We start from the raw sequence: 12,537 nt of genomic DNA, 5'->3' as shown, positions 1-12,537 counted from the left end.
CTGAGGACATCAGTAATCCTCTCTCCACTAGTGTGATGACAGAAACAAGCTTAGTCTTTTAAATGACAATTAGGAAATCAGCTTACTGGAGAAAACAGATCGAACCTAGTTACATTAGTGCTTGTAAACACACTGCTACTTGATTATTGTCATCTCTTTCACCTTAGGATTTCACAGCATTATCAGTGAAACCAGAAACCAAGGGAACTTGACGAGATCATTGGCAGCGAGCTCAGGCAGAACAGAGGCAGACACGAACAGTCCCTGTGGGCTCCCTGTGCCATGTTTATTTTCTATTTTACCTACGTCTATATTATTTATTCATGTTTATGTAGGCCTAATGCCTGTGCATGGGTTAAATGCATTGCTTGGGCCCACGAGGATTATATGTACCCCCCCCCCCCCACAAACAAACAAGTAAGGCAAGTCTAAAGCACTCCTCCACCATATTTTACAGCCTCAATCTTAAACTGCCATTTACAGATAATCTCTATTTTAAGATAATTTTATAAAATGTCCCTCTAAAAGTTATACAACACGCGGCTCCAGAACCAAAAACTTCACCCGCACAATTTAAACACTATTAAAAGATATATAAGATATAGTGCATTTACATGTACATTAGTGCTTTGCACGCTTAACCCAGTTTAAGAAACCTGGATGGGATTCTTATCCTAGCATTGGGAAACCAAGGAAAAAAGTCTTGGCAGAATATTCATGTAGGCAGGGAAACTAACAAAAGGAATCACTGGTGGCTTGCAGCAGCACTCCAAATTATTTGTAGGGATGGGTATCGTTTGGTTTTTATCCGATACCGGTTCCTAACCGATACTTTTAAAACGATACCGGTGCCTAAACGGTGCCTGAACCGATACTTTTTTCAAAAAAGTGCACAAAACGATACTTGACTAAGAAAGGCTTTTTTATTGCCAAATATATTAACTGTATAAAGTAGATTATAAATATGAATAAATACAAAACCCTTTTGAACTTAAAACTATGAATAACATACGAACTGTTAACAAAAGTTTACACTATACTTAAATAAATAAAAATAAATACAAAACACACACACTCTGACTTCGGTGCCTGAGCCAAATAAAGACTGAGGGTCGCTTTTCCATCACTCGGAGACCCCCGTGTCTCCGCGGCTGGGGCTGTCGCAGGCAGGCTTCGGCCCGCCTTCGTCCCCCTAAAATGCGGTCGCTTTTATGAAACATTTCTCGGCGTGGTCTTCGTTCCTCCCGGAGCCGGTCCCGGAGCACCGCCAAGGAGGAAATGCGCCCGGCGGGGGGGGGGGGGCAGCCAGCGCCGGGGAGAGGTCTCACGAGGAGATTCCCTTTTTTACCAGCTTGTTCCTGCCCAGCTTTTTGAACACTTAACAAATGGTATTCATATTAGTATTAGCCTACAGAAAGATATTAATGAAAACTACATGGTGACATCATAGCATTGATTATACACAGCGATGCAGGCCTATTGTCCGTATCTGACTATATGACTACATAGTTATTTCCACAAGAGTTACATAATTTTACTGATGTGTGTTTGAGGTGAAAAAAAAGTAAAAACATGCCACCTGAGCGAGTGAGTGGGGGCGGGGCTCCGGGGCCTGTGTGTGCGCGCTGTCTTGGCGTGGGACAGCGCACGCGCGCACACACCTGTTTTTTTCATGCTGGTCTGGACACGATGCTGATTTGACAAATGAACGTGACATTCCCGTTCAACATATGAACACTGCACAGGGAGCCACTGCAGAGGGGCCGAGGAGCCGCGGGATGAGACCCCCCCCCCCCACCCCCCGGCTCCGGAGAAACAACGACTTGTTTTACTGCTCCGCCGTGAAAGAGATGCGGACGTTACAGTCCCGCGTCACATCCCCCCCCTCTCCCGGTGGCGCGCTCCACCTGTCATGGCTCCGCCCGGCCGCGCCACAGTTTGAGAGAGAATCACTTCCAACAAGCCGAGGACGGTCGGCTCGGCCATGTCTCCCCTCCTCGCTGTGAGTGAGGACTGCCTGTTGCATGTGTGAGAGCTGGGTAGCCCCGCCCCTCGCAGTCAATTCACAGTCAGCGGGACAGGGAGCAGAGCAGAGAGTGCGCTCTCTTTGCCTGCTATTTTAATAAAGTACCGGTACTAAAAATATGCTAAACCGTATCGTTTTTAACGTAAGGGTACCGCGGTACCTTTCTAGTACCGGTACACCGTGCAACACTAGTTGACAGTTTGTGCATTGTGACAAGAGGGAAAGACCAGATGAGACAAGAGTCAGAGGAATAAGTGGGGCCAGTGTGAGAGGGGTTTAATTTCTCTAGAATCAAGAACATTTTAAAGATTTATAACAAATGAAACTTGAGCTTTTCATTCATTCAACTCATTATTTTAATTCAAAAGACCACATGACCAACTCTTGTTTAGAAGTTCTTATGTTGGGAAATTAAAACAAGAGATTCTATATTAACTTAATGTGAATCAATAACTCACATTTATGAGTATTGTGTCTTATGTTAGCAGGTCTGAGAGCACGAATCTGACACAAAAACTGTTACTCCATTAAACAGTGTGAGATTACTGAATAAAAGAACACCAGGTTGTTAATTATTAACAAGGACCTGTTATCTAACATTACCAAAGATGTGTCTACCAAAGCTCCCGGAAGCTCATTTGCAAGCGTTAGAATTTGCAACCTGGTGATTTTGGAACATCCTCAACATGCGGGTTTGCTGTTACATCAAACACAACCGAGGGTTGTTTTAGTCACAACAGGTTGAAACAAATACTGTGGCTTTTCTGAAGGATATTGTGTATAATAAACTGAATCCTGGTTGTTTTCTCTCAAGTTCAATATCAAAATTGATAATACTCCACCCAATTGATGAAAATATGCATGACTGACAATAATTCCCCTTCAACACTGTAAAAGGGTTGTAAGAATACCTGTACTTAACTTCTACAGTTTAAAATTTCCCAAGCTAATGGGACAAAAAGCGAGGAACAACTCTTATCCAGCCCCTGGGGACTGGAGAAGAGTTGCCTCTAGTGTTGTTTTCATGCTTTGAACCTTTGCTGTAGTAAATACATGTGTAGTGGTTTTCACAGCAGGTCAGCAGTTAGAATACTCACCCTCCTGATCTCCTCTTGCCCCCACGGCCTGGCACAGCACCTCCCATCCTAACCTGGCCAGCACCAACTGCTCCGGCCATCCCTACTGTCCCTGGCAACTCACTGCCCATCTCTGCAGGATACAACAAAAACAGTGAACCGGCAGAGGGTTAGTACAAGAACAAACAAAATAGAAACATATTTGTCATTATTAAAACTCATTACGGTACCTGTATCTACAAACAAAGCCAAAAAGATACACAACCTAAATTTTAGAGAATTTTTCCTTGTAAGAAAAACACATTTAATATTATCCTGGTATTTTAAATATGTGCGTAAATATCACACCACACTGACTACTCCATAATGTGAAGATAACTATAAGTCCACCAAGGTTCAAACTCGTCTGGCTTTTTAAGGGAATGGCAGATTATCACTCTGATCGGTGTATTCCATGTTGCTGCCACAACACATCCATGATTAATTAAGTTCAACCAACCAACGCGCCTGGGAAAGCAACCTTTTTGCCATGACTTGCTCATGAGCTGTAGTTGGTGCTCTTACATCATCAAATATAACCCAAAATGGTAAAAGGTTAAAAGATGAAAAACAGGCCCTCTGAACATTAGGGATAACATTGTGGTTCAAAAAGTCTGACTTTAGTCTCCAGATCTATATTCCACAGCAGAATTGAGAACTGATGGGGACACTTGAGGCACAGTGAGGCCTGCAGCTCTGCCTGGATACCAAACTCTATCTGATGATGTTTTGTACATACACATCCTGTTTCTTGCACAGGCCCTTTAAGAAGCTTTTAATCAGTATTGTCAGAGGTAAACAATGTGCCTGCTGACCAATACAAAGCACCTGTGTTGTGTGTCATTGAGTTTGAGAGGAATTACACTGCAAGCCAGAATAGACTCCATCATTCTCTCATATTTCCCCCTCTTTTTCTTTCACTACATTATTTCCCCCCTTGTTCATCCAGAAATCCATTCTATTTGCTTTACTGTTTTCCTCTTCATCTCCCCGCTCTATTCACTCACTCACTCATTCAGTCAGATGCAATGGATTGGCCAAACAAACCCTATGGTATGCACCAGTGAACCACGTAACATAGTTAATATTTGATAGTGTGCATTCCCCCTCTGCTTTGCTCCCAGAGCAACACACACAAACTGGAGCACAAGGCCTTCCAAGAAGCAGTGTTCCATCATTCATTCATGAAGTGGGTACGAGTAACTCACGGATGTAAACTAGCATAATCTGATGAAGAGAGATCTCCCTCTTCATCAGTGTGGTCACTCAGCCTGGTGGGTGAACTGACCAAATATGCACTCTAATAAACAACTGAAACAATACATTACCTAATTTAAGAGTCTCACTTACCTACATTATTGGTGTATTGGGTCTTGTCAGACCTATTAAAATCTGTTCTGGCCAATCTGATCACAAGGACAGCTCAAAGTTTGTCTGTTCACATCTGATAACTTTATTTGTATTGCATTTATCTAAACAAGGTTAAAAAGTTATTCACATATTAATGGCAATGAAAACAAATAATAAAAAGTAAGGTAAATGTAGGGACATACAACAAAATTTGAATATATAAAATTGCAATAAAATGCATCCTGAATGTGTCTACTGAGACCGCTTGATTGGTATCAAATCTTACTTTACTGCTTAAAACACAATCATTTCTGTCCACAAACATACTTACAAAAGAGTAAAAATATGTTAATGGATTATGAAGCTGTAGTAGATCATAGGCCATCAGCTGAGCAGGCATTCTTTTATTTGATGCCCAGGATATTCGTGTGACCACATACTTTCAAGACCACCTCCGAAAGCAGTCTGAGTGATCCGATCTTGAGACATGCATTTGGGTGCATTCACAAAACAGACAAGTCCATGTGTTAATTATTTGGCTAAGTTGTGTATCGCTTTAATTTTTTTTTTTTTTTATTATAAGTTTTCTGCACAGCAAAAGTGGAGTTAATTATACTCTGTACATAGTCAAAACTCATATTTAACTATAAGGTTGGCAAATAGTTGGTTCAAAATGAAGTGTGTTTAAATCAAATAATGAAGTGTAAATTCAATAACATTAACTCTTTACTTTCCACTCTAGTCTGGCTGTGACACCTCAGGAGTGAATTCCAAAAAGAGTCAATAATTACACGTTATTAGTGTTACTGTTAAATTAACAGGCTGTGATCCATACACTTCAGAAGAGTTGAAATCAATTCTGACAGTTATTTGGGGTATGCTGATTTTGCTTTGTGGACAACTATGCTGGCCACAGAAACTATTCAACGATTATCCACGCCAAGCACAACTCTTTCTACCAGAACACTTTACTTGAGAAGTATACAGTTAATGTTCACTAGCATACACCAACAGTGAAAGTTTACTATACAGCTGATTAGCAACAGCAGAATAACAATGACCAATCTCTTGGACCAGATCAGATTCAGCTTAAATGTGTATGGATGTTATATAATGTGACTTTTAGTTACTCGTTGGCTACTTTCTTATTTTTAAGTACTGGGTTTTTAGTTTGGGGTGACTTGTACTAAATAATGCCTGTTTAAGACAAGTTTCCATAAGGCCCGACATTCAAATGTGCCTCAAAACAGCATCATTTACACAATTTTATGCCTAAATATATCCTCATCGGAGCTGTGTTCGTGTGTGGATCACAGCAGACCTTTACGCTAAAAACATAGTGTAAATGACATTGTTTTAAGTTGAATTTGGATTGAATTTGAATCAGGGCTTACAGAAACTTGGATGACACCACAGGAGCAGTATGCTATTGTTTTTTAACGTTCCAAGAAGTGATGTCAATGGAATGAACGGGTCACCAGTTAATTAAATTGTATTGGATTTGGCTGCGGTTTATCCGTGAAACTCCAAAAGTGTTTTGTTTTGTGGACTCAATTTTGGGTGAGCTATCCCTTTAAAAGTAGGCTTAAAACCTTCCTTATTGATAAAGCTTATAGTTAGATCTAACTAGGGCTGCCGCGATTAGTCGACGTCTCGATTTCTATAACGTTTCATCTCAATTCAATATCACTACGTAACGCCGGTTTTACACCGGACGCTGAAGCGCCGCTCCATTCTCAAGCGTGCAGGCGTCTGGCAGTTCACACGGGACGCGCATTTCTCAGCGCCGATCAGCCCGCGATTCTGCTTTCTCTGCCTGTTGTTGTATGTAACCCGTTCAATGTACTGTTTTGGGGGTAAATGATGATGGTCTTCAAACCCCCATCCCTCTCTTTCTCTCTCTGTCTATCTGCTTGTGGGCTTGTAGTGGATGGGCATAGGGGGACATTTAAATATGTGATTGGGAAAATTGGGGAAATTAAATATCCAGGACAACAGAAGGGGAATACAAAGTATGGGATGCATATTTAATCATTTATATCATATAAAATATGTTGTTAATATCGTTTAAAATCATTTTTCAGTGGTACTCCTTGTGGCTTATCATTTGCAGATCCAGGATCACTGCTGCGGCTTAACAGGGTGCGACATCCGTGGTAATTGACCCTCAGCAAGAAAAACTACCAAAAAAACATCTTGTTAACATCCCCCCTGCTGATGTAAATATAAAGTATTTCAATATAAAGGGCCCATTCTAGGCTAAATCATTTTTAAAAAATGAAACACACCCATGAGAACATCACTAGGATTATTTTGAACAAAATTTGTCCATAGATCCCATTCACCTAAATCTTATAAACTGGACCTTTATGTTAAATATAATGTTACTGGGTGTGTATGGTAATATTTTTGCCTGTTAACTATGTCATATGTATGTGTATATGTACATAGTTCAGGGATCGGAATCTGTGTTGTGATTTAGTCTGGTTGGTAACGGCTGTGTAGGAACTAGGCACTTTATTTTAGGACCCAAACCTAATGATGATGCTAAAGTTGAAGCATGGAGCACCAGAGCCAACATTCCTCCAGCTGCCTATAACTGCTTTCAAGTTCTCTTTTATGTGACATGTAGTCTTTCACAAGTCTGGTTTTAACTCTGTCATATATACATTATTCAAACAGCCAAGAGCTAAAAAGCCCTGAGGTCAAATGCATTAATACGCCTGTTGGCAGAGCACGGTGAATGTTGCGTACTTTCTCCATTTCAATCACCGCTCTCCCTCAAACAAGGTTATTCTCTTTCATTCTTTCTCTTCTTCCCTACACCATCACGTCCCCTAACCACCAGCTCTATGATACAGACAATTAATACTCCAAAAGGAATTCACACAAAAAACACACAAGCACTTGTTTCTTCATGATTCCTAAATTATTAACTAACTATATGCAAACCAAGAGAACTGGCTGCAAATTTAGAAGGACATCACAGCTCTGTGTTTACCTGTTTTAACAATTACTGAGCTGTCGATAAACCTCTCTTCCTCTTTTTCTGTCTATTTAGTATTTTACTAGTTTTTTTGCTGCCAACTACACAGCCATGGAACAATAATATCAAATCATTCCAAGCAAATTATGATTTAAGTTTGGTAATGATGCATGTTGGTCAATTAAATAAAATATTTAATACAGAAATACCAAAACATTTCAGAAAATACTAGAAAAAGACCATCACAATTTCCCATAGCACATGTTTAAAATTCATGCTTTGCCTAAAAGGTTCTCTGTGATATAAATTAGACAAGTCCAACAAACCCCCAGGAAGAATCAGAGTATGTTTTGTAATTTTGGATGGAATTAATCATTCAAGGCAAGGTTTTCTGTTGACTGAAAAATAGCATTAAAAAAAAAAATACCAAAATTTAAATCAGGAAGTATTTGATCAAACAATAAGCAAGAAAAATGTGCCAACCATGCATTTTCTGCTGGCTTTTAGTACTTTTAGTTATCTATACAATTTGCAGTTTTCTCTGTTTGTTCATGAACCTGAATTATCTTTATCCGCTCTAAACACGCAACTCTGATTAAATCATTTCACTCGTCATGTTTCACATGCTCTTACACCAATTGGATCTGGGTGACAGCCAGCTGGAGATAATCCTGCAGTGACATAGCGTTCCCACTACCCACTGGTATCTGGTCTGAGGTCAACCCACCTGACCGTACTGCCGTTCCAGGGGAAACATTAAGTCTGATCACAGATCAGCGAGCTAACTTTGTCCTCCTCTGGCTACAGCAGCAACAGCAGCAGCATTAGGCATGACTTAATTCTAACTGGGTGTCATCACCGGTTAGAGGAGTTCTCACGTAGCTCTCACTGCACGCTTCCTCTAAAGATCTGAGAGGGTTATATTACACTACAACAAGAATTACATGCCCAGGATAACAATTAAGGCAATAAGTTTGTCCTTGGCCTAGAAAGGTTTGGTGCTGCTTCCAAGAGATATTAGACTGTCATCTGCAAAGACTGACAGACCCCCTTATCTTTAAACAAGAGAGAAAGGAAGAGTTTTGTTTCGTCTTCTCAGAGGTCCCTTCTGCTATCTGTTCATTGTTCATTCAAACAACACCTCATCTCAACAATCTGTATGCAGCCAAGGTGCTAATAACCAGCGAATTCTTTATTTATATTCCATTGTAATTTACATTGCCAATGAAGCGGCACAGAGCGTGAGGTAGAGTATGGTTGACCTGTTTTCATACAGAGGTCTCGGGAACTCAGGGACTCTTTCCTCTGCACAGTAGTAATTACTTTGCCACTCTTTCCCAATTTGGACTGATCCTTTTGGTGTTATTCTCGTTGGCTAAACACTAACTAATACTATCGATGATAATGCTGAATAATACGTTTAAGGCATGCTCCAAGACAGTGACATACAAGGAACATTTTGTACAATTACTGATTTCAAATGTAATTTGTTTATTGTATTGCCTTGGCAGTTCGTATTCAAATGGTTAACTATATGTTCTGAATATATAGTGATTATGAAGCTCATTAATCAAACTGATAGAAAGATGGTTACAAAATATATGATTTACATGTTTTACTGTAGTAGTAGTCTAATCTGGAGACAAGAGACATACAAAGGTGCATAAATGTCTTCACCATTAAGCAAAATCACCACCAGCAACCACACCACGCCAGACTCTATTAATACATTTAGCAATTTACACTCTCTTTGTTCATCAGGGAACCCACACATCAGAAAAGAGCCCCACGTATGATTTGGTTCATAATAAATAGTATTGCAAGTAAATCGGCATAAACTGTGAAGCACTAAGGGCTAAAGATTTCAATTTAGTTCAAACTAAAAATAACTCCTTCACACAATTGAACTGGTCCCCTCGAGGTGAAGGACTCGGGCTACAGCAGGAGCATGGATTCGGAAAGTTTGGTTGATTTGAACACTCGTTGTTTGAGTGACAGTGGCTGGAATGCCGAATTGGAAAATGCCTTTGACGGGATAGTTACACGTTTGTTATGTTATATCCAGACAACACCTCAAGCCAGTGGAATGAGACAAATCACAGTGGTGGATGTTTTTCAATGCACTTTGGCGATCGGCTCTGTCCCTGAGAGCCGCGCAGGGCGAAGTCATCCAGTGTTGAATCGTTTCTATGAAATGAGGAATCAACAGGCGATGAAGATGTTCGTACAGTCTTCTTCACTGCAGGACAACAGACGTGTCCGGGGTAACACGTCACATATGGAGGGCGATGCGGAGAAGCAACAATATGCTAAATAACCCTTTTGTATCAGAGAGTGGGGGAAGCAACGCGTTAGCCTAGCTTTGCACAGAACAACAGGGGCACACACACACAGCACAGGAGCACGGGCGAATGTAGAAACAAAACCAGCAGGTCGTTTGGACACTGGGCCCCAAGAGTGGTGGAGAACAGCCGTGTTGTTAGCGGTTCAGTGGGGGAAGGGGGATGGATGCTTGAGCCAGGCTCCGGCGGCCTGTCGCCGCTTTAGCCCTCGACAGCAGCGGTCTAAACAAAACCCTGTTTCCTTACTCCCCCCTCGATTCGACTCAAATGTTCTGCCTCTTCTGCACCGACACACCGGGCAGCGACTTACCGGACGGGTTGACCGCGGCGGGAGCTGCCATGTTGCCTCCGGAGGAAGAAGATAGCAGAACGGCAGCGATGGAGATGACGCACAATACTGGTGGAGAGCCCCGGTGCGAGAGCGTCTAAAGTCCGCGGGATTGGCACGCGAGGCTCGGTCCGACCGCCTCACATCCGCTAACGCACTGTGACGAATGAGCAGGACTCAAAAACACAGCGAAATCCCGTTTCTGTGTGGAAAACACACACATGCACACACGCATAACAATGTATGTTTATGGAGATTTTCCCCCGGACCAGACTTAATAAAATGCAAGATGTCTGAATGGTAGCACCGCGAGATTTTAGGGCTGCTTGAATAAATTAATGTTACACAGTGCGACTGGTGCGGTTATGGATGTAATGAAGGCTTGTGGCGCTTTGAGCGTGATGGCCCACCGGGCTAAACGTTGACCTGCCTGGTTGTTAGGGTGAAGATGTACCTTTTGAATACTTTTTTAAAAAAGCGGAGGACCACCTGTTCCCCCCCCCCCATGATGAACCACTGTGTGGGTCAGGGCAGTAGTCATACGAGTCAATGGGGGGGACGCGTCCCCCAATAAACTGAATTGTAAACTGGCTAAATAATAATAACACGTTTATACTATGGCTACAAGAAAAACAGATGAGTGGAAAAGAGAGGATAGATGACTGGAGGAGGAGAGGAGGTTAGTGTAGGATCAATCAAAACCAGTTAAACCAGTTGCTAAACCTTTTGCTATTATAACTGTTGTCTATTGTCTTCATAGATCTATAGCAATGCATATATCTCTGGTCATTGTTTGAAAAATAATACAATAAAATATTAAACGTTGTAGGCCCTAATATGTTAGTTGTCTTATATCTGAAGTCTGATGTATACATGCAAATTTAAAGATATTTATGTATATTTTATATAATTTCATATACTTATGTATTTGTATTATATTTTATAATATATACAAAATATATAAAGTGGTATACAATACACATAAATATGTTTATATTATCGAGGACACATTAGACTTAAAAAAAATACAGTATTAAACATTGTTTTAATAAACAAAATACATACCAAGTCATCTCATGTGTTAATAATAAGTTGTGAGATTTTGGTCCCCCCCAATGTTCACTTCATGACAAAGGCCTTGAGACCCAGTGGTCATATCAGACTATATTCCACCTGTTCTTTAAGATGTAGATGGGTTACACTTTACAATGACTGTACATAACAGCATGAGTTATAAATGGTGGTAGTCCATTAAAAATGTTCATTTGTAAATTGTCTATTAACCATCAATATAGGAATTAAACCCTCACCAACTCTCCAATAGTGAGGCACTGTAAAAAACCGAGATCTATCTGGTGATTTAAATCATACAACTTAATAAAACCCCAAGTTATAGGTGTCTTCCCTGATGAATATAACTGAATTTATTATAATGTATTTATTGCTAGAGGTAAAGAAAATATGATGCATTTAAAAATTGCTCATTCCACACAGATCTATTATCCACACAAAAAAAGGGGGGGGGGTGGCTGCTTCAGATCCTATGGTAGTCAGGATGATTCTCTTGTTCAAAGTATCCTGCAAACTGACAAAGGTCAGTTGACCAATCCAATAAGAAGAAGAAGATACACTTTATTTATCCCACACACATGCACAAACATGCATAGACACACTCATGCAATGGGGAAATTAGTCCTCTGCATTTATCCCATCTGGTGTGATCTTTGGACAGACACACAGAGCAGAGCAGTGGGCAGCCATGTACAGCGCCCGGGGAGCAGATGTTGGGGGAGTAAGGTGCCTTGCTCAGGGGCACTAGACAGGGTAGGGAGAATAGTCTTTTGAACTTTTGGACAGATCCAGGTTCGTCTTTATGTTGTTATTCTATCCAGGTAAGTTTTTGTTGAAACTCCGTGGAGTCGAACCGTGGAGTCGAACCAGAGACCTTTTTCTGCCAGTAGTCCAAGTTTCTGCCACTAGTCCACCGCCTCTCCCCAAATATTACCAAATCCTTATAGTTCTGATGATATGGTGGGATTGGTTATCTTATAATACATTTTTCAACGTTTCAAAGTTTATATACATTCACATGGGGCCTTTTACAGCCAAGCTATCTGCAACCATCCCATTTCTTCGTGTTATCCAGGGTGTTAATGACCTCCCTCTCCCCAGCAATGTTTTCTAGATCCTCCAGGGGCAACCTGAAATGTTCCCAGATCACATCAAATTCAAGCAAGTTCTCCTTCCAATTACACGGGGCCCAGAAAACGTCTGAAGGAAGGTATTCTATTCATGCACCCAAACCACCTCAACGGCCCCATTTGAATGGCCAGCAGCTATGTTCCGAGCTCTGTTTGGATGTCCATGCTCTTTTGTGCCACTTGTATATT

The 12,537-nt window shown here is 41.0% G+C and overlaps 1 protein-coding gene across 3 annotated transcripts in view; it reads right to left on the bottom strand.

The window, feature by feature from the left end:
- The window catches only part of arnt2 (aryl-hydrocarbon receptor nuclear translocator 2), a 60,515-nt gene extending 50,155 nt beyond the window's left edge, over positions 1–10,360 (bottom strand). For all 3 annotated transcript variants that reach the window (XM_061068062.1, XM_061068064.1, XM_061068063.1), the window contains exons 1-2: positions 10,130–10,360; positions 3,124–3,235 (exon numbers count right to left, since the gene is read on the bottom strand). In XM_061068062.1, the coding sequence (XP_060924045.1) occupies positions 3,124–3,235; positions 10,130–10,160 (143 nt within the window). In that variant the 5' untranslated portion in view covers positions 10,161–10,360. The remainder of the gene's footprint in view (positions 1–3,123; positions 3,236–10,129) is intronic.
- Between the last annotated feature and the right edge of the window lie 2,177 nt (positions 10,361–12,537).

This window comes from Limanda limanda, chromosome 3 (assembly GCF_963576545.1).
Source record: "Limanda limanda chromosome 3, fLimLim1.1, whole genome shotgun sequence".
Taxonomy (NCBI): domain Eukaryota; kingdom Metazoa; phylum Chordata; class Actinopteri; order Pleuronectiformes; family Pleuronectidae; genus Limanda; species Limanda limanda.
Note: the sequence above shows the minus strand (reverse complement) of the source record. Positions and strands in the feature narration are given on the sequence as shown.